This window comes from Pipra filicauda, unplaced genomic scaffold, assembly GCF_003945595.2.
Source record: "Pipra filicauda isolate LSUMZ 115617 unplaced genomic scaffold, ASM394559v2 scaffold341_size774298_pilon, whole genome shotgun sequence".
Lineage (NCBI taxonomy): Eukaryota > Metazoa > Chordata > Aves > Passeriformes > Pipridae > Pipra > Pipra filicauda.
The window spans coordinates 327,247-349,380 of record NW_024104467.1 but is presented as its reverse complement, the minus strand read 5'-3'; the positions used below and the strand labels follow the sequence as shown (position 1 = coordinate 349,380).

Genomic DNA, 22,134 nt, shown 5'->3' with positions numbered 1-22,134 from the left:
TCCTGAGGGGAGGGGGCTGCTGAAGGCAGTGTCTGGGGCAGGACTGCAGCCCCCTGCACTGCAGGGGCCAAGGGGATGGGATAACTCGTGGGCACCTCTCTAATTCCACCTCCCAAATGACAGGCAGGTTAATTAGACAGTAATTAACCCCACTTACAGCCAAGGGAAATGCTGAACAAAGGGGAACATTTGTCCAAGAGGGGGAAAGTAGTTGGAACAGAGAGAAAAATAAAGGGTAGGGGAAATAAAAGTAAAATTCTCAGTGGGCCTCAGTGGCCACCGTGGCCCCCTCAGCTGCTCAAAGGCTGCTGGGACACAAAGGTCCCTCCTGCTCCCTCAGCCCCAGTGCCTTCCCATCCCTCTCACTCTCCCTTGCTGCTGCAGGAGCAGGGCAGGATGAGATCTCAGCCCCCAGCCCTCCACTCCCTGCCCTCTGCTGAGCCCCAGCTCCCTCCTGAGCAGCACTTTGGGTTCCCAAACGCTGCCAGAAGCCACCAGTGTCACTTCCCTTTTCCTCTGCCTTCCCTGGAGGCAGCTGTCCTTGTGCAAGGCATCCCTTGGCTGCTGCCCTTCCTGCCCCAGCAGGCTCGGGGGGAGCTGGAGCCACAGCACAGGCAGTGCCAACCCCCGTGCCAACGAGTTCGTGCCAAACACCAAAGCACCAACTCATTGCAAAAGTTGCTTTCCTTCCTCCTCTACTTTTTTTCTGCTTTCTCTCTTCCCTCACCCTCCTTTGGCCAAACACCAAAGCACCAACCCACTGCAAGTGTTGCTTTCCTTCCACTTCTCCTTTTCTTCTGCTTTCTCTCTTCCTTCGTCCTCATTTGTTCACCCAACACTGATGAACGAGATCATCCTGCAAAGCTCTGGGTGCAAATCTCCCCCTGCCCATCCCAGCACACCAAGAGAAATCCCAACAAAACAGAGGGATGCTGGAATCCTTTCAGGGAAGGGAGATTCAGCGGGAGGGATTCTCATCTGACCCCTGTGCAACAGTCTAAGGAAGTTAAAAGCTGGAGGCTCCTTTCCACCATGAGTTATCATCCTGGGAGTAATTTGGAGGACAAGGATATTTATCTTATCAGAGCTCTTCCTCTAGTCTGTGTTTTTTTAGACCCCTTAATTAATGCTGGCAGGATTAAACACTAAAGTCCTTTGGCAGATTTCCAGGAAAATCAACACCACTTTGCCTAAGTAAAAGTTGGATATGAATCCTACCAGGAAAGACTTGTTGCCTTCCAGAGTTTTGGCTCCCAACTTAAAAAATAATAATAGAAAAACCCGAAAACCACACAGCATCTCTTCCTTGAAAACCCTGGAAAAAACAGATTGGAAAGAGCAGGAGAGAAACTACGAGGCAGAGAAGCTGCATTTAGGCAGCAGAGAACTTACACTGAACCCTAAGCAGGTAAATGGGTCTCACTAAGGATTGTTCACCAAAGAATTCCCAGATTTGGAATAAACTGGCTGTATTTAAATAATGTCAGGAATGGGTGGAGGCTGGGAGGCCTCTGCAGCCATTGGAGGAGCACAGGCAGTGTCAGCACAGCTCTCACCACGCCTGCCCACAGCTCTGCGTCCCAGCTGCTTAAGCCCTTCTGATGCTGTGAGGTCTTATTTTGGACTTCAAGCACCTTAAATCCTTGTGTTGTTTGGAGAAAGCCAAAACTCCAGTGTTCCAAAAGCACCTAAAGCAGCTTAATAGGGACTAGAACTGATTTCCCAGTCCAATTTAAAGAGGGAAATTAATTTTTCGGAATATCCATTATCGTATTTTAGAGGTGGCGGAGTTAAAGAAAAATGTAGGGAAAGGAAACATTAAGATTCCTGAACAAATGATCCTGTCTGTGTTGGGGATACACAAAGCTTTCTAGTTCTCCTATTAAATCTGATCAGTTCAGCACCACCAACAAAAAAACCCCAAACAAACCCAACAAGTGACCAACTGTGTGATCTGAGCATCGAGGCAGCACCAGGACACGGGCACAGCTCCCAGGGCTGAGGTATTTTCATTTTTCTCCTTTAAAATACTTTGCAAGGAGAGCAACAGCTGCAGCAAACTCCCATTTGGAGCCAGGCTGGGAGAGCTGGGGGGGTTCCCCTGGAGAAGAGAAGGCTCCAGGGAGAGCTGAGAGCCCCTGGCAGGGCCTAAAGGGGCTCCAGGGGAGCTGGAGAGGGACTGGGGACAAGGGGTGGAGGGACAGGACACAGGGAATGGCTTCCCACTGCCAGAGGGCAGGGCTAGATGGGATATTGGGATGGAATTGCTGGCTGTGAGGGTGGGGAGGCCCTGGCCCAGGTTGCCCAGAGAAGCTGTGGCTGCCCCTGGATCCCTGGAAGTGTCCAAGGCCAGGATGGAGCAACCTGGGCTGGTGGAAGGTGTCCCTGCCCATGGCAAGGGGTGGAATGAGATGAGCTTTAAGGTCCCTTCCAACCTAAACCATTCCATGCCTGTTATGATTTCACTGTGAGAGAACCAGCCACAGGCCAATGCTCTTCATCCCAGACAGATCCTCAAACCAGATTTTATGTGGGATTTAAATAATGCACAGGCCTTGATTTAGGTCTCAGTGTGGAGATAATGTCCTCAAGTGAGACTTTATGAGAAGGAAAGCTTTAATTTATGTCATTCATGGGGCAAAATATTTCAATTGAAATATTTTTTATTAATATCTTTTATACTTATTGACATAAAGATTAAAAGAGAGAATTTGCACTTCAGGCCTGCCTGTATTGATATGGGCTATAAAATATGAGTCACCTTCTGGATCAAACCTATCAAAACTGTTCTTCCAGAAGGGTACCCAGGCTGGGTGTGCAGGTTCCAAAAATCCTGGGAATTAGCACATTTTCCATTAAGGCTTGTGCTGAGCCTTTAACAGCAGCACTATTTAGACAAAATAACAGTTAATATTTCACTGAACTCACCAGTCCTTCACTTCCAGCCCTCATTCCTTTTTTTTTTTACCTTTCTCTGGTTAAAGAACCTTTTTGCTCACAGTGTTTCATCTCCTGTCTGGACCATTGGGTCATTTTCTGTTCCCAGAACACCACATTGTGGAAGGGAACAGCAAATTCCTGAGGATAATTTTGTTCTCATCTTGCTGGAGGTTTGTGAGGGACCAAACCCTTCTCCCAGCAGTGGCTCCACAGGGATGCTCAGAGCCTTTCCCTCCTCTCAGTCATTAAGGAAGGGCCTCAGCACACAGGGATATTTTGCAAATGCATCCATCAGTGCCCCAGCACACGGGGATATTTTGCAAATCCACCTCTCCCTCTGCCCTGCTCTCCCAGCACTTCATTCTCCGGGAGCCTTCAGCCAGTTGGACCCACTCTGCACTTTCCAGAGGAGGCTTAGCAGGAGCTGAGTCTCCTGGAGCAGGAACAACAACACACTGTGCAGCCACAGCCTTGCCTTAAGGGCTGAGGGGGTAATGCTTTTAATATATGAACCTGTTCAATAACCTCCCTGCCTGTCAGGGGCTGATTTAAGGAACTGCAAACTAATTTATTAAAGGAAGGCTGTGGCTGAGGACATGGAGAAGTCTGGTGTCTGGAAACTGTGAGTGGCCCAGACTATCAAATGGGTCTCTCCAGCCAACAGGCACTGATGTCCTTCACACGAGCACCTTTTAAATGAATATGAAGCTTCTTGTCCCTGGTGACCCCCGAGCAAAGGCAGCAGCGTTGGCACAGCCTGTTCCCCACACTGTGGCCAGAAATTTGGGGGAAACTGAAGTCATCAGGACGTGAGAGGCTGATGTGAGGCTGAACTAGAACAGAAAATAGCTGTGGAGAAGGAGAATGTCTGCACAGGGGGGGCATTAATGTGCCAACACTGCCCCACAGCCCCAGGGCACCCCAGGGCAGGAGGGACAAGGGGCTCTGCTTCCCTCCAGGGGCTGGAAAGGAGGGACCAGGGAAGGCTGGGTGAGGAAAAAGCTCTCCCTGACCTTCCTGAAAGGGAAAACTGTAAGACTGCAGCTTTTTCTCCATTTCCTTCCTGCTAAGAAAACAATGAAGAAGCTGCTTAACCTCTTTAAAACAACCTCTTGGAGGCCACGGTCACAAACCTCTTCGGGGAGCTCCACAGTGGAGGCAGAGACACCTCATTAAAGAGGCACCTTTATACCTGGTCCAGAGACATAAAATCAAGTAAATCTTTACAAAGCAAATTTCCAAGACTGTTGTTTCCATCAGCTAAATGAGCACACACACACACACAAAAACAAAAACCTCATGGATTTGCTTCAAAATAATAATAACAAATAAATTTCCCCTGCAGTTCAGTAACCCAAAGGAACAGCTTTGCTTCCAGGGACAGAAAGGCACAAAAAGCAGACAATTAGTGAAAAGGGAAAAATATTTTGCTGCAAAGGTTTTCCCAGTTCTTGGAACACAGATATGGATATTCTGGAGTGGGGGGTGAGGTACATTTTAACCAGATAAAGATCCTCATTAAAATTACGAATAAAAAAACATTAACTGCTTCCAGCCTAGTTGAGAGTTTAGAGCATTAGATCATGCTGGAGAGATCTACCACAGCCAAAATGAAGACAGCTCCACAGAGATCCCCCTGGAGTTCATGCTGAAGGCTAAAATTAACTTTGGAAAGCTGATTTCTAAAAAAGCTTCAACTCAGCTCATATTTTTGCCAGTGCAGCCCAGCACAAAAGCTGCAGCTTCTCCAGTCTGCAACAAACTGTGGTTGCAAAACCACCCCAACCCCCCCGAAGGAGGCTCCCAACGAATCAGGGCCCAAACAAACCCATTCTGGACTGTGCAAAATCCAGTCCTGCAAACCCCCTGCACCTCCAGGTCACACTCCAGCACCACCAGCACTGGTTCTGCAGCTGGTGGTTTTATCAACACACATTTTTCTCACTCTCCAGCAACTCTTCCAGAGGTCCTTGTGTCTTTTTCCCCAAGTTCTGGGGAGTATCAACACCCCCCCAGGACACAGCCAGGCTCTGACAGTCCCCCCCTCCCAACAAAGAGCCCTTTTCATGCAATTCCAAGTCACCATCATGCAACTATTTATCCTGAAATCGCTGATCCAGGGAAGTCCTGCCCATTCCATGCATCCACAGGCAAATGGATACTTTCCCATTCAAATCCCAACACGGGGTTGTTGGGTTTGTTTGGTTTTTTTTGAAGGAAGCATTTCCATGCTCCCTTCCCCATGCCAAGCCAGAGAAGGGAAGCCCCTTGGAGGCTGTTTGCAGTGGGTACAGTCAGTGCTGACAGATCTTGTGCTTCAAGGGAGCAGAGATGAAGAGTAAAGCAGCCAGAGAGAGATGGTGAAAAGGATGGTTTGATCACAGCATCCTGAACAAAAGCCTCAGAGAAGCATGGTGGGAAGCGAGGTGAAGTGAAGGGAGAGGCTGAATGGATTCACCTCTCAAAGGGAAACCTCAGAACAAAGGAAAAGCAAGAGGGAAAGAGGAAGAAAATGAACCAGAAATAGCTCCAGGCTGGGAGGGTGAGAAAGAACCATCACTGGGATGTGCACCATGAGAATCTGGCCTCGAATTCAGTCTCACTTCCCCACAGTCCCAGTGACAACCAGCACGTTGGTACCCAGAAATCACCCCCAGCTTTACCAGCCAAGCTCCAGGCACTGCCCACCCGTGTCTGGGTCACTTCTCTAGCAGGGACATGCCCTCCACTGTCCCTTCTGGGCCAGCACACGTGCCACAGCCCAGGCAGCACCCAGTGCCTCCTGCCCACACCCCCACTGTGCCACTCCCTTGGGCAACACCGGTTTTTGACTATCCCTGCTGTGGCATCTTCTGAGACCTGCAATGATGGAGCTACAGACAATGGACATTTTAGCATATCCTGAGTTGGAAGGACCCCCAAGGATCATCCAGTCCAACTCCTGGCCCTGCACAGACACCCCAGCAATCCCACCCTGTCCCTGAGAGCGTTGTCCAAACCCTCCTGGAGCTCATTATCTATGTCAAACTATAATCAAGAAACTCAACTCCTCGCCTTTATTACAAAACTTGCTGCAACCAAGGATGGAGGGGACACTGGTCAAACCCACAGCACCAGACTCCTGCAGTAAGTTAAAGGGACCTGGGCACCTCTGGCACTTCTGAAAAGTCCCATTACCCACTGATTGTTGGTTTGTGCACGTTCCTGACAATGTTCACTCACACACTCGCTGAGGCAATGACAAAGGGCTCTCGCAAAGAATGTCTAGTGGCAGTGAGGCTGTGGATCATTAATGACTAACTAATGGCAATTAATGTCCTGGAATGGAGGTCTTTGGAGAAAAAAAGCCTACTGATATGATATAGAAAATGTGGAAGCCACATGCAACTGAGGAGGATGAAGATGGGCAGTGCCAACAGATCTCGAGAGCACCAGCATGAAAAGCCACCCAAAGGTGTATCCAGGTGCTCCATCAGGGATGTTTGCCTGGAGCTCCTGCTCTCATTCTGGGGTGGTTTGGGGTGTAAACCCTGTGTTTCAGGCTCATTCCCTTTAAGAAGCACAAGTAGGATGGCGCAGGCTGGGACGTGCAGCCGGAATGCAGGGCTCTTCGGAAAACATCAGCCAGTTCAAGACTCCCTCAGCCCCCTCCCTCCAGCTCCTGGCGTTTTCCAGCCCCTGGGAAGGCTTTCCCTTCCCCTGTGCCCCCGGGAAGGCTCATAAGTGAGAGCAGAGGAGCCATGAGCTCTTACCTTTGGTTTTAAAAGCAAAGTTACAGTACTTGCAGACGTACGGCCTGACGTCTGTGTGCGTGCGAATGTGTTTCTTCAGCATGCTGGGTTTCTTGCAGCGAATTCCACACTCCTCACAAACATACTTCCCTCTTCCACGGCCTCGCACATACACATACTCTTCGTTTGATTTGTACCTATGAGCAACAGGTGTCATGATAAAGGAAAAAAAAAAAAAAAAAAGAAAAAGCAGATTCCCACCTCCAAAGAAGTCACAAGTTTCGTCATTGACCCCACCGTGGGTCTCAGTTACCCTTCGGGAGCTCTGGGCCATCAGGCTAAATACAAAATATCTTCAAAAGCTTTTTTTTCCCTCATCTGGAATGTGTTCTTGTGTCCTACATCTGCTTGTGTGTGCAGGCAAACAGCCCAAAGGCTGAGATCAGTCACCCAAATGTCCTGGTTTTGCCCATCCTCAAACACAAACTGAGGCACTCGGGGGGCCCTGGGGAAGGTGTGTCCCAGTCCAGCCCAGCTGCCTCAGTCATCTCTCTCCCATCAAATATGCACAGTCTGTCACTGCACCATGAAAAGTCCTGAGGAACCTCCTGGGATCCAACCTGGTTGTATCCCAGCTAAAAATTCCTGGGATCCAACCTTCCCACCCACTGGGACGAGAGAAAAGCCACCTGAGAAGACACTGATGCCACACTTCAAGCTGTGATCCCTGCCCAGACTCCTGATAGGATGGGACACCCAGAATGGACACAGAGAGAAGAAAACATCCATATTTTTTATAAATAAATTGTGCTACCACTAAATGTAACCAGCACAGACTCCAGGCTCTTTCATCTTTGGCACAATATCATGGCTTAGGTTTACCCAAGAGGCTGACATTGGTCATCCATCCTTCCCTCACATTATACAGTCACTTCTTTTCTGCCCAGGCAACATGATGGGGGTTTGAAAAATACTCTTAAGACTGAGACGAGTCATTTAGTCTCCTGCTGCTCAGCAAATGAAGTCTGCAATTTCCTGTACTTGCAGCACAAGAAGAATAAGGTAACGCAAAATTGGTCCCCTCAGATTTTCAAGAGGCCACGTTTTTGAAGCACTGTACTTCTTGCAACTCATTTTTCTATGCAGTAGGAATTAAGTCTGGTCTTCAGAAATCTCCAAACATCCACCTTGGAAAATCAGGCCTTCTAAAGCCTCTTAATAGGGGACCCAAAGACAGACAACACCATCAGTCACCTCTTAGTATCTTCCCAATAAAGCCTATTCCAAACCAGAATGATGAGAAAACAGCAGCCAGACTGAAGAATAATTGAATAAAAACAGTTGCACTAGAATAGACTGAGCACTTAAATAAGTGAATATAGAATAAATCCTAAACCCCTATGTATTCATAATGAAGAAAAAAAAAGTAATTTAAAACTGATTAAAAAAATACACAAAGATCATTAATCCAGCCCTGAGCTGATGGGATGAGAATGTCATGGTCTGCACAGGATGCATCCATGGAAATACATCCCAGTTACCTGCAAGAGTGGATTTAGAGGCAGGGAAGTCACAAAGACCCCTTCATGTCCCACCCAGGCAGAACATTGTTTCATTGCTTAGGAAGAGTCCAGGCAATCTCAGCTCCACGTGGGTGTTTGGGGGACCCACTACACCTGAAAGTCAGATTAACCTTCCTGGGTGGTCCCTGGGAGGGGTGAGCTCAGCACTAAACCCTTCCCCTCCTGCCAAGTGGTGCCTGAGCCCGGTGGCAGAGAAGGGAGCAGATGCTCAGAGGATGCTGAGTGGTTCATTCATGAAGGTGATGAGGGCACAGACTCAGGTTTGGACACAGACTAGAGAAGAGAGAGGAAAATGGGTGTCTAGAGGGCCCCACTTTGTACCAGCACCAGCACCAGCACCACCAGGTCTCAGTGTCCAACATGTGAGGGAACAGTCTGTGTTTCTGTCCTTCAGCACCAGCAGTTCTCTAGATCATAACCAGGGTCATCTGGCAGCCCAGACCCTCTATTTTATCTCTTGTGATTGAAGCCACAGCAATGCCATCTACTCCATGCCATTCCCAACCCTCCAGAAACAAACTCAACCCCAACAAAATCTCCAAACCCCAACATCAAAACCCTTCATCCTGAGGTTCTCATTATGTGGCCAGAGGGGACCGAGCTGAGGGCTGAAGAGCTCCCACTGTCTCCCAGCCTCCAGCCCAGTATGCCCAGTTACCTCCATTCCAGGGCACACGTAACTAATTGTTAGGGATGGCCCATGGCCCTTTTTCAGTTGGTGACTCAATGTTCAAGCAGCAAAAGGAGCAAAAGGAATCAGGAATCCTGATTTCTCCTCTTCTGTTCCCATTTGTACTTGAGGTTTCCTTCTCGCCCTCCTTTCTCCCTGTCATTGTGCTGGCAATCACCTGGCCATTTAAAAAATGAAATTGCTCCTTTATCAGCCTTGTACTTGCACTACCCCCAATTACACTCTCACATGGAAATCTCTGAGCGAGTTCTTTGTGTCCAACAGTCCCTTCATCAGCCTCATTAAAGCAATCGGGGCTGGCTCCTCTGCAGAAAGGGGGACGTGATTTAATCTGAAATTAGACACTGCAGCTTATCTGACACTCTGGGAGACTGAGCCATTCTTCAGCACAGGTATCTTCCTACAGTGTCCAACAGGCAGGGAGAGCAGAGAAATAGGAAAGGAAAGTAACCTAAAGGAACCCCAACCCAAACCAGGAGAGAGCAAGAGGTGACAGTGCCACAGCCCAGGGAATGCTGCTGCAGATGCCATCTGCCAGCACTGAAGGCTGCAGAGTATTTATGGAGATAACTCTTCAGTATGATGCTGGTTCCTCTGCTCATGTGCTCATGTGCTTTGTATCAGAGAGACAAACCAGGGACAGGTCACTCTGTGTGAGGATTTGCCCCGGACAAAGGCTCTTCCTGCTCCATAAGGTTTGCTGTAACCAGATCCCAGGAATAGCCATGGTTGGAGCTTGTGTCAGCAAATCTGGCCTCCTCTCCCAGAGCACTGTGGAATTCATAATCCCATCATTAGCACCTCACACCTCCTGCAGGGCCACAGTCCATCTAACACCGAGAGGATCGGAGAGGCGGGGGGGGGGGGAACTGGCCATTATGAGCCCAGAGACTAATTTAGGAAATAGTTCTTTCAAACAGACATGGAAAAAGATAAAAACCGAGGTATTTGATGCATCTTTGAAAGGTTATTTGCTGCTTTCTGTTGAATTTTGTTCAACCACTACAAACACTTTCCAGAGCAGGAGGAACTGGCACAGCCACGGGATGACCACCAGCAGCACCAGATTCAGAGACCTGAGGGCCCCAAAATGGGCCATCGCTGGCAGGAGGCACAAGAAACCCAACAATGGAAAAACATGAACCTGGAGAAAGCTTTGTCTGAGCTCTTTCCCTAAAACTTAGTTGAAACCCAAAGCCACAAAGCATTTCTTCCTTTGAGGCCTTAGGAGGTTTAGTTCTCAATATCTGCTGTTACAAATACCTGACTATCCTGTTTAGCCACAAACACTTCTTTTTTTCCCTCTCGGTGCTCTGAGCCACATCCAAAATCTTCATGTGGCTGAAAACCACACGATAAAACCTTGGCCAGCCAGGGGGGAAGGAAGTTTGGTGGTTTGCAGGCAGGAAAGAGGGAGCAGGTTCCTGGGGGACTCATTGCTCACAGCTGGGCTGAATCACCCCTTCTCCCCTGCTTCCCTCAGCCCCCAGGAATGCACCTTGCCCTGCAAAGTCTCTGCTGGTGTGACCTTGCAGGTCACACCCTCCCAGTGGTTACACCTCTTTGCAAGTGTCACGTAGGCAGCGACTGTGGGAATTCCACACTTTGAGGCTGTACCTTGGTTAAAAACACCCCAGGACTGTTTTGCAGCTACTGGACAAGTATTTCCTCAACTGCTTTTGACATTTGATGAACTCCCTTGTTTGCTTTTTGGATTTGGGGGCCATAGTAACAGGAATGGGATATCTGATCCCTTTCCTCCAGCTCACCCTCCAGTGAACCCAGAGTTGTTGCCTTCGGTGTCAGTCTCTGGGTTTTACTGATGGCACATTTCATCTGTCAGCAGGCTGCCCCTCATCTGCCTTGGCTGAACCCTTAGGAAGTTCCTGACAGTCTGCCCTGGGTTCAACTCATCTAACTGATGTTTTATGCCACCTGCAAAATTTGCCAGATCATGGATAAATGTGTCACTACCTCAGTGTCACTAATTTTATTAAGTTTATGGCCCTTCTCACAACTCCCACTAAATGGTTAGACCACTTCTAAATTATTAGACCACTTCTGAAACTGTGTGTGCAGCAGAAGCCCTTGGTCTTACCCATTGCATCCCAAGGGAAACTGCAGGTGGGAGACCCTGCAGGACTGTGCTGAGGGTCACCACACACAGAGGTGTGTCCTCAGGGCCAGACAGTCACTGAAATCTCCCCTAACTCATACCAAGCTACAGCACAACAAACAGAAGGATTCCTTTACAAAACCCAGACCAGACAATGTAATTTCCAGGTTTCTAAAAGCATCATAAAACCCTCCAGTATCTCAATTTACCAGACAGGGATACAGCACCAAGACAAACAAGGAGCTTCAAAAGAATGGCACAGCACAACAGAGGAAGGGCTGGGTATGGAGACAGGACCTGGCACAGAAATCTCCTCTTTCCTGGCTGCAGGGGTGGATCTTTTGCAAACAGAAGTTGCCAATCTCCAGTGGAAGTGCAGGAGAAGTCTGAGCTGAACGAGCCTCCACCATTCAGGATGGACACGCCCAAGGAAGCCTGGGGTGAAGGTGGCACTGTGGCCATCAACCTGCTTGAATCAGGCACCAGCAGCTCCAACAAGGTTTAACACTGGCAGTTTTACACTCCCCAGGATGACCCAGCAAACCCAGGGCTCCTTCTTGACCAAACATCAGGACACAGTGGGGCCCTCGTTTTGAGTGGAGTTTAATTCAGGTAACAAGTCAGGATGGATGCAGAGATCAATTATCTCCATTCTCTTTGAGCCCAGACATCCAGCCAGCTTTTTACCCGGCACTGTTTGTGCCCCTGTCCAAGCCATAAGCAGCCGGTGTCTCCAAGGAAATGGTGTGGGAAATGGTGTGGGAAATGGTGCCAAAGGCTTTCCCAAAGCCCAGGCAGACACATCCACAGCCTTCCTCATCCACTGCATGGTCACCTTGTCACAGAAGGAGACCAGGCTGGGCAAGCAGGACCCACCTTTCCCAAACCCACGTTGGCTGGGCCTGATCCCTGTGATAGGACTCAGTGATCTGCTCCATGACCTTTTCCAGCACCAAGATCAGGCTGACAGGCCTGGAGTTCCCTGGATCCTCCTTCTGCCCCTGCTCCTGCCACATTTGCAAACCTCCAGCCGACTGTGACCTCCCAGTCAGCCAGGACTGCTGGGAAATGATGGAATGTGGCTTGGTGAGCATTTCTGCCAACTCCCTCAGCACCCCTGGGTAAATCCCATCCAAGACTTGTGTGTCTAAGTGGTGCAGCAGGTCCCTGACCATTTCCCCATGGTTTATGGGGGCTTCCTTCTGCTCCCTGTTCTTCTGTTCCAGCTCAGGGGGCTGGGCACCCACAGAAAACTGATCTCACTGTTAAAGACTGAGGCAAAATACCTCAGGAGTTCCTTCTTGAAGAATGTCCAGCCTTCCTGGACTCCTGTGCCCTTCAGAGTGGCTTCCAAAGGGACTCTGCCAACCTAAACTGGCCAAAGTCTGCCCTCAGGGAGTCCAAGGTGGCATCAAGTTCTGCTGTCCCCCCTCCTGGCCCCCATGACTGCAAAATGCACATCAGTTCAGCCAGGGGCTCCAAAGGCAACTCCAGGAATAAAAATGCATCCTGCTCATTTCCTCCCTGTGGGAACTGAACCTTAGATAGGGTGAGGAGGAGGAATTTATGGCACTGCAGGAAAACCAGAGATGATCACACAGGACAGCTCAGGCCTGTTCTGTTCCTTTCTGCTTTTTATAATATCCCTGGTGGGTCCCCACAGCTCAGCTCTTACCTAAGGCAATTTTCCACATTTCTTTGAGTGGGAAACAATGAAGTGGGTGTGTCCCCACAGTGCCCTCCCCGTGATCCCAGCCCTGCCACATGACCCCCCTGGCACTGTGTGGGACACGCAGTGATGCTGCCACCATGGGTGGCCAAGGCACTGTCCTAAAGCAGGTCAGTGATTCTCCAGCTTGTCTGAAAAACATGAACACTGGCAGAGTCCATATTCCATTGAAAAACCTCCCAGGAATTGCTTCCTGTAGCAGTGCCCTGTGCCCGGGCAGTCGGACCACCGGGAGTGGGGAGGGCAGTGTCACCCAGGCAAAGGAAATCTCTCCTGATGGCATCACATCTGGGACACTCTGCCCGGGGTTTTGTGCTTCCAAACTCAAATGGGGTCAGAAAAACAGAAAAAAACGGGAGGGGAGCAACATCTTCGGTGAAGGGGATGGAAGAAAAGGTGAATTTTGGGGGAAAAGATAAAAAAGTGAGTCATTCTAACATTCAGCTGAACCACAGACAGTAAAAGGTGGAGGGACAGGCCAACGATGTGGGAAGATGTAAGAAATGCTCAGGGTGGGGAGACATCTATTATTGACACTTACCCTGCAGAGGGAAACCAAGAAATGGAAAATTCAAGCTAAACATGAAAAAGGTGGACAATGTGTTCAAGGAGGTTTTCCCAGCACAAACTGTGGTGTGGATTTGAGCAGGATGACACCTCCTGAATGTGCAGCTTTAAAGCACCTCTCACTGGACACAACTTCTTGCTGCAAATGCACTGCAAGAGCTGACAAAAACATTGACACCTCTATAGCATGCACAGAGGGCTCTCCAGAGATGGGCAAACAGGGAAATCAACACAGAAAACATCCGTAAAAACCCAAATCCATACAGAAGTTTTTACTAGCACAAAAACACAGGCCTAAGGATGACTTTTAATGGCATTTCTCCATCAGCAAAAGCAAATCCTCTTGCCAGTAGAGCCTGTTTTGATGGAAGAGTTGTGGGATACGGGGACAGGAGGCTCTGTGGCTGCATGAGCTGCTCTGCTGTGTCTGATCCCCCATCCTGGAGCTGCCCCTCCAGGAGCGTCCAAGAGAGACCCTGGGATCTCCTCCAGTAAAATTAACCCAACACAGAGCAAGGACAATGTGAGCAAACACTGTGTTTGGATGGAGAACTGCAAATCCAGAGCAGTTCTCTGTTACTTCTCTGCATGTTCTGCTTGAGTGAAGGATTGATTCAATTTTGGGTTGTGGCATCAGATCTCTTCCAGTCTAATAGAGGGAAAATTACAGTTCCACTCATTATGGCTCTCTGTGCTGTGATACAGCTTCATCCTCTCCAGCTTTGATCATTTAATTGTCACTGCAAACCGCCAGGAAAACACAGCACTGGCAGAAAAAACAATGTCAATACTATTATGCTGCTCTACAAGGGCTGAGACCCCGGGGTTGATTGCTAAAGTGCAATTAGGGAGGAAACCAGACTGAAAAAATGAAAGTACAGCCAGAGCAAGGGGAAAGTATTTCATCCCTGCCAGGGGGTCACCTTTAGCCACCAAGGCACGAAGAAATGTGGAAGGACATTGATTGTCTGCACAGACTAATTAGTCCCTCCTGGGCTTCCCTTCCATTAAATCCAATTGCAGGAGCAGACAGGTAACGCAAGAACTTGCACAGTCTCTCTCCGTGTTTAATGATTGAGCCACGTGTCCCTGTCCTCAAAATGCCACACAACAACCAGGCAGCTCTTGCAGAGCACGTGCAATGCAAACTCCTCATCCCACCACCACGGGGGCATAAAGAGGGGAGGAAAAGGAACTAATGATCTGCTGCAGTGTTTTGTGCTGACAGGGATGTGGTGGCAGCATCACAGAGCATCTCAGCTGCCTCCCCCCTCTCCCTGCCCTTTTTTGATGGTTTCCCTGGATGTTTTTAGAATAAATTAAAGCTCCATCACTGCCAGTGCAAGGCTGGGATTTTTGTATTCCCAGCACCAGTCAGACAGGTTAGGTCACGACCCAAAAGCCCACGTGGGTAAGCACACACACTGTTCCCTGGGCACTGCTCCAACACCACCTTTTCCCTTTTGAAGATCAAACACAAACAGAATAAAATACGAGATTAAAAAAAAAACCCAAAACCCAACCTCCCCAAACACACACAGCTGATTCATAAAATATTCAGAGTGAAAGTCTAGCACAGAAATCCCCACAGATGACCTGTCTCAGTCCCATTTCTTCCTGCCCTGCTCCCATCAGGATTGATTAAACCATTTCCAACAGCAACGACTCCGCCGGCTCGGGGTGACTCTGCTCTGACACAGACACTTCTTCTCCCCAAAACAGCTCTTCCTCCAAGCTCTTCCTATTCTTCTAAGTGCTGTGAATGATTCTGGATGCCATGGCTGCTTTAATTACAGGCTGATTGCTGCCCCTCTGTTGCTCGTGGTGTCAAGGAGGAAGGGCTGCCTTTCCTGGCCCCAGTCCAGCAGCTCATCTCTCCCTGGGCCTGGGGAGGCTCTGCAGGGGCTGGAACACTTGCTGGTCCTAAGGAGATCATCAAGTTCTTGAATAAAGTGTTCTGGATTGTCAGGTACAACTCCAGAATCATTCCAAGCTGTACTGAGGATGCTGAATGGAAATGAGTCCAGAGGAGGCCCCGGAGATGCTCCAGGGCTGGAGCCCCTCTGCTCTGGAGCCAGGCTGGGAGAGCTGGGGGGGTTCCCCTGGAGAAGAGAAGGCTCCAGGGAGAGCTGAGAGCCCCTGGCAGGGCCTAAAGGGGCTCCAGGAGGGCTGGAGAGGGACTGGGGACAAGGGATGGAGGGACAGGACACAGGGAATGGCTTCCCACTGCCAGAGGGCAGGGATAGATGGGAGATTGGGAAGGAATTGTTGGCTGTGAGGGTGGGGAGGCCCTGGCCCAGGTTGCCCAGAGAAGCTGTGGCTGCCCCTGGAATCTCTGGAAGTGTCCAAGGCCAGGTTGGACAGGGCTTGGAGCAACCTGGGCTGGTGGGAGGTGTCCCTGCCCATGGTAGGGGGTGGAACTGGATGGGCTTTAAGGTCTCTTCCAACTCAAACAATTCTGTGATTCTATGAAATATCCAGTGTCAGAAGCAAGTGCATCCATCCCTGCGTTCTGCCCACCACTGCTGCTGTTTGCTAATCCTGGATTAGATCCAGGATCTGTCCCTCCTCTCTCTTTTGAACCTGCCACCAACATACTCAAGAGTTTATTTTAACCCAGTTACAAACCTTCAAAGAAATGATCCCTATGAGGATTTGGCTTCTAAGATGCATGGACATAAATGCATTTTTGGGTGCATTTCTGTGTGCCTGTGCAAAGAACCCCCATTTTTGACAAAAGCACACTTTCAGGGTACCCATGACACCTCGTTCCCCAGGTTGGAACCATCCCATTAAATCTCCCTCCACATTTATTTCAAGCAGCGTTTTTTCTGTGCCATTTACTGAAAGGTTGATGCCATTAATTAGCATTTTTTCGTTTGCCAACTTTTTCACTTCAGAAGCAGAACTTTCAGTAGCCCAGCAAAAATCCAGTGCTGTTCAAAGCCAAGTCCATGCCTTAGTGATCTTGATTTGAGCTGGTTTTTACTTACAGGGCTAAATACCACCCACACTCCAGTCTTTAATTAGTCCATTCATTAACTGCTGAAATGCACTCACTACAGAATGAACAGACCTGGGATGTAACACTCAGTGCAATCTCTCAATACACAGACTCTGGCAAAGAAAAATCAGCTTTTGGGAGCAACACCTTCCTGGGACTCAAAGTTCATTCCATTTGTGGATGAATTTTCTCTGGCTTTCAATCCCCTCCTGGTCCAACTGGGACATACAGAGGATGCTCAGCACCTCTGGGCTGCTCCAGGTTTAATCCTGCAGGATTTCTTCCTAAAGCCACCTGTCTGCTGGCCATGGTTGTCTCCCCCCTGAGCTCTTTGCAGTGCCTGTCCCTTCTAGGGAGGGTTGTGGGGCTCCAGTTTGGACCCAGCTTTGGTTTTGCCAGGTCATTGAGGCACTGCCCAGGGAAGGGCTGGTTTCAGCCTGGCCCCAGTCAAGGTGAAAAAACTTAATATTCCTGCCCTGGGACAAGGCAGTGAAACCTCTGACTGCAGGGAATGTGTCCCAGAACTGCATTTTCTCTTCTGTCACCTGATCCAAACCTTCTTGTTCTCCAGCCTGTTAGAAACCAATAAATATCCCATTTACACTTTCCAAGGAATGCACTGGTGGGGTCCTGGGGACAGGCACAGCAAAAAATCCCCTTTCCCCCCGTGTGCTCTCCACTGCCACAGCATTTAGGGTTAAATTATTACAAAGCAGAATTTCATCCTCTCACTCGAGAAACAAACCCCACTGTGACACTTCACACAAGGCTGGGGAGGAAATTTTTTCTAGCATTCTGTCCAAACTGGTGTTTACATTGGTTCCTCCCATTATTGCTTAATCTTCTGCAAGTAATTCCTCTGCTTTTAGAGATCACTGACCCCCAAATGGAGCTGCCCCATCCACAGTCACTGGGATTACTGGTAGGCAGGAAAAAGAAGAGTCATCTCCTGACTTTTCCAATAACTCTGTAGTGTAGCAGCCAAATTTAGAAGGTCTTTAACATAGAAAACATATTTTATGCTGAGCCTAAATGCTAATTGTGGTGAGACTTATGAAGCTGATACCTAATGAGGCTGGTTGGGTCTTTGTTAAACAAACAGAGCAGCAGAAGCTCTGCTGCCCATTTCCAACACAATTGCTGCCCATTTCCAGATTAAAGCACTGTTGTGTTAAAAAAGCCAAATTTCTGCACATAACAAAAAACAGTAATTAAGACAAACAGCACACAAGGGAAATTTAACTGCATTGTTCTGCTGCCTCTCTGGAGTGAGGCATCCCCAGCCCAGCTCCCCTGGGGCCCAGTTTTGGGATGCTCATCTGCTCCTCTGCAGTGGGAGGGCAAAGGGGGTACCTGGATGTGAATGAGGTATTAAAAAACCACTTTATGCTTCACTAAAATGGCCTCAAGTTGCTCCAGGAAAGGTTCGGGTTGGATATTAGGAAAAGTTTCTGAAGTGAAAGAGTGGTTAATCATTGGAATGGGCTGCCCAGGGCAGGGCTGGAGCCACCACCCCTGGAGGCCTCCAAAAACCATGGAGATGTGGCACTCTGTGGTGTGGTTCAGTGACATGGTGGGATTTGGTCACAGGTTGGACTTGGTGATCTTGAAGGTCTTTTCCAGCCTTAATGGCTCCATGATTTTCTGATTCTGGGAGAGATGAGAAGCAGCAAAGAAACTGTGACTGAGATCAACAGCACCTGCTGTTAATTCCTGGTTCCTCAGCCTATTCCACATCCTAGGAATGACCTGGAGAGCTGGGAGCTGCATCCCCAAGGGAATGGGAGGGAGGATCTCAGGAATGCCAGGGAACACTCTGGAGTTCCAGCAATGAACAGACCAAGTTTAGGCACTGACAGCTCTGCAGCCCCGGGTTCAAACCCTTCACCAAACTGAGGTCAGGGGGCATTTGTCCTGCTCAGGGAGGTGATCCCAGCCTGAACCAGCCCCCCCACACTGGGCAGGACTGTTTGTCCAGGCTAAAGGAACTTTGTGCTAATCAGTCCCTCTGCCCTACCCCAAACTGGAGTGTTTGAATCCCTCTGATGTCGGGCACTTCTGTCCTGGGTTCATCCCAGGTTCAAACACGGCTCAGAGATGCTGTTACCAACCTGCACACCAACCTTCCTTCAGGACTAAAGGGCCCTGACTCCATGCCTTGTGCACTCTTTCTGCTTTCAACATATCTTACAAATAAAAAAATCTCCGTAGAAATAAATCCTAGAGTAAAATAAAATATATTTGCACTTAAAGTTGCAAATTACATAAATTAAAAATAGGAAATACTACATGTAAGTTTGTCCACTGAGTATTAGTGGTCTGGCTACAACTGAGATGATGATCTTTTAGATTTTGTTTTTAATGTTTTGGAAGAGGCCTTCTAGTGCCTTAAGGGGGCTTATAAAAAGGAGAGAGAGGGACTTTTTATAGGGGCAGAGAGAGACAGGACAAGGGGAAATGATTTTAAACTGCCAGAGGGCAGGATTAGGTTGGATATCAGGAAGAAATCCTTCCCTGTGAGGGTGGGGAGGCCCTGGCCCAGGTTGCCCAGAGAAGCTGTGGCTGCCCCATCCCTGGAAGTGTCCAAGGCCAGGTTGGACGGGGCTTGGAGCAACCTGGGTTAGTGGGAGGTGTCCCTGCCCATGGCAGGGGGTAGGATTGGATGAGTTTAAGGTCCTTCCAACCCAAACCATTCCATGGTCCTGTGATTCTAAGAGATGTGGCATTGCCAAATTTGTAATGTTTTTTAACATTGATAAATGCATTTTATTATTTTGTCATTCATCAGAGTGGCTGAGACATGAACTGCAGTCAGAGCTACAGAACCTGGTATTTTAATACAATCAGGGACTTGAAGACCCTTCCACTGGCCAGGTGTTCCTGTCCCCTGCTACCAGCCCTGGTGCTGGTGGCACTGGCTGTCCTGTCTTACAGGATCCTTGTCTTTCCTTACTCCATGGTCAGGATCTACTTAAATCTCCTGAGTCCTCCAAGTGCCAGAAAGGAATTTTCAGCCATTATTTATGTAAAATTCATAAAGTACTTCACAAGATGAAGAAAAGGTGTTTTCTGATGCCTCTGACTCGTTCTGAAAGCTCCTGTGGGGCTGCTCCTCCTTCTTCTCAGGGGAGGTTTCAGTGTCATCCAGGGATTCCTGGTCACTTCCAGCTTCCCTTTGGTATCAGCCAAGTTCAACAATGTTGTTATTAAGACATGCACAGATGGAACAGGGAGGATTGAATCTTCCCCACAAATGAGCCACAAAACTGGCTCAGGCTGAGCCCATCCCCTGGGGGATGTTTGCTTTGTCACATCTGGTTTCTCCTCATCCCATGAGGCTTCAGCTCATCCTCTTGAAAGGCTTTGGCAAAGTCTTGCAGGGACCTCCTACATCTTCATTCCCACTGCTCCATCAGTGAGAGATTTTTGGGAGCATCACAGGAGGAATCTGTTAGAACAGCAGGAGGAACGAGAGAAAACTTCCTCTCGAGTTCCTCCCCCTCCAGCACACGCTGGGGAAGCTCTCCCTGGGGAGCACCGTGGCTCTCCCTGGGGGTGTGAAGGGGCTGCAGAGCTCAGCTCACAGGGGAGGGGTCCAGGGGTTTGGGAAGGGGGTGCTTATTCCCATCCTGTTGTCCCTTAGCAACAGAGACGCAAACAATTCTCTCCAGGAAAGAGAGAATGGTCTCTCCTGACCATACCAAGGCTTCCAGCAGCTCCAGCCCTGCAGGGAGCAGTAAATTCCTTTCCCTTGTTCCCCAGCCCCATGAATAGCCAGCCCTAAACTGCTGGAACAACAACACCTGAGCACCCCAAACCTCCTGCCATCAGCAATAACCCAACCCCCGAGTGCCAGCCTTGAAATAACAGGAAGTGCCTTGATTTCAAAGAATTTTGGATGTCAGCTTGACATCCTCCTGCACGTTATGGAGCAACTCCTTCAAGGCAAACACTTGATTTTCAAAAGTCTTCACGAGACAGCCCAGACAGCCCTCCTGCCAATCCCGTGTGGAGCTTGGGAGCTGGTGGGAAGCCCAGGATGATTCTGCAGGAGGAATGGTCTCCTTTGGAGTCTCTGCCCTTCGGAAGGGTCTCTGGGGGGGACTGGCAGCTGCAGCCAAGTCCTTCTTGGTTCCTTGTGATGTGTGTTCTCCTGGTGTGACCTGCAGCTGAGCACATCCTTGTCCCTGCCACCAGGATCCTGGGGGTTTGCTGATTCTGCTGAGTTCCACACCTTGGCTCTGCCAGCTGCTGGGAGAGGAGGGAATAGACCTGTTCCACCAAGTCTGACACCTCCCCAAGTGAGCTCCAACTCCCCAGTGAAAGCTCTGAATACCTAATTACAAGAAATGATAATAATAGACTGGATTTATTTCCAGAGCAGGGAAGCCAAACAGCCTCTGGCTACACTGAAAGGTCATGAACAAAACAAGTCCAGCTGCTGGTCCCTCTTCTGCCCTGAGGTAACAAAACTGTACAACAGCACAGTGAGGACAATCTGAGAACCAACAGCAACAAAAGTCCTCACAAAGTATCACTTGCTGGTCTTTCTTCAGCGGTTCTTTCTCTCAGCACTGGGCACTGATGGATTTCTGATCTCCAGATATCAATACCATGGACAAAACTCCCAAAGCCACTTAGGTTATTATAACATCTCAACATCCCAGAGGATCTCATGGATTGGGCTTGGATTATCACCTTCCAGCAGACCATCAACCTTCATTCTGCTCTACAGGACCTGGGGGTTGTAATTATTAATGAAATTCTGTGTGTTGCTTTGGTAGACACAGAAATGCTTCGAGCCTCACCCTCATCCCAGGCCTTTCCCCATCCTTCACACTGGATCTGAGACAAACCAATTTGTAAAAACTGATTCAATTATCTCTCATTTCCTTTGCTTCCTGTCTCCTGCCAAAGCCAAGCCAGGAAATGAGGAACCAATCCCAGGGAGATCTGAGATACCATCAGTCCCCCCAGACAGCAAGAACACCAGGATAGAGGTGTTTTGCAGGAGGAAGTTTTGTCCTACCATGTTTCATTGCTAGGCAGGTGAGAGATTCCAGGGGAGCTGGAGGACCCTCAGGCACTCACCTGGACTGGTGGGATGAGAACTTTTTAAGCCCTACTTATTTCTAATAACAACAAGGAAGGACCTGGTTGTGAAACACCTGGCAGGAGGCATTAGGTCATCAGTCCTGAATCTGGGAACACCATGATGATCTTTTAGAGCTCCTACAGCCCAAACTGGGTCCCAATCCCACCTGCCCTGCAGCCAGAGCAGGGCTGGACATGGGCTGCAGGCAGGGTCAGGGGGTCGTTGCTTCAGGTGGCCCAGATGGGTTCACACATGACAAAGGAATTGGTGACCAAGTGATTGACTTCCTCCCATCTGGGCAACTCACTGCCCCAGCCCAGGCACCTGGGAGGAGCTTGGGGACTATTCCCACATCTTACAAGCCCACACATCCCTAAGGACCATCCTCCACCATCCTGGATCTCCAGTGAAGTTTCAGCCATGGTTTTCCAGAGCCACCCAGAGCAGGGTGAGGGGAGTCTCTGGAAGTGTCCCTTCCCACCTCACTGCTCCTCCCAGGGGCAGCTTCAGAGTCACAATTTCTACCTTTAGCAACTGAAATAACTCGTGATTTCACTCTTCTGTTGCTGCAAAAGCCAAGAGGGCCCAGGGAGAGGGAGCTGGATCCTGCTCTCCCTTACACATCATCAACACAGTGACTGAGGCAGCTCCAACCACACGTGCAAAGCCACTGCAGGA

General features: G+C 49.2%; 1 protein-coding gene across 4 annotated transcripts in view; it reads right to left on the bottom strand.

Moving 5' to 3' along the window:
• Positions 1-22,134, bottom strand: part of HIVEP3 (HIVEP zinc finger 3) — a 294,820-nt gene that overhangs the window by 16,380 nt on the left and 256,306 nt on the right. For all 4 annotated transcript variants that reach the window (XM_039384239.1, XM_039384242.1, XM_039384241.1 and 1 more), the window contains one exon: positions 6,693-6,868. In XM_039384239.1, coding sequence (XP_039240173.1) covers positions 6,693-6,868 — 176 coding nt within the window. The remainder of the gene's footprint in view (positions 1-6,692; positions 6,869-22,134) is intronic.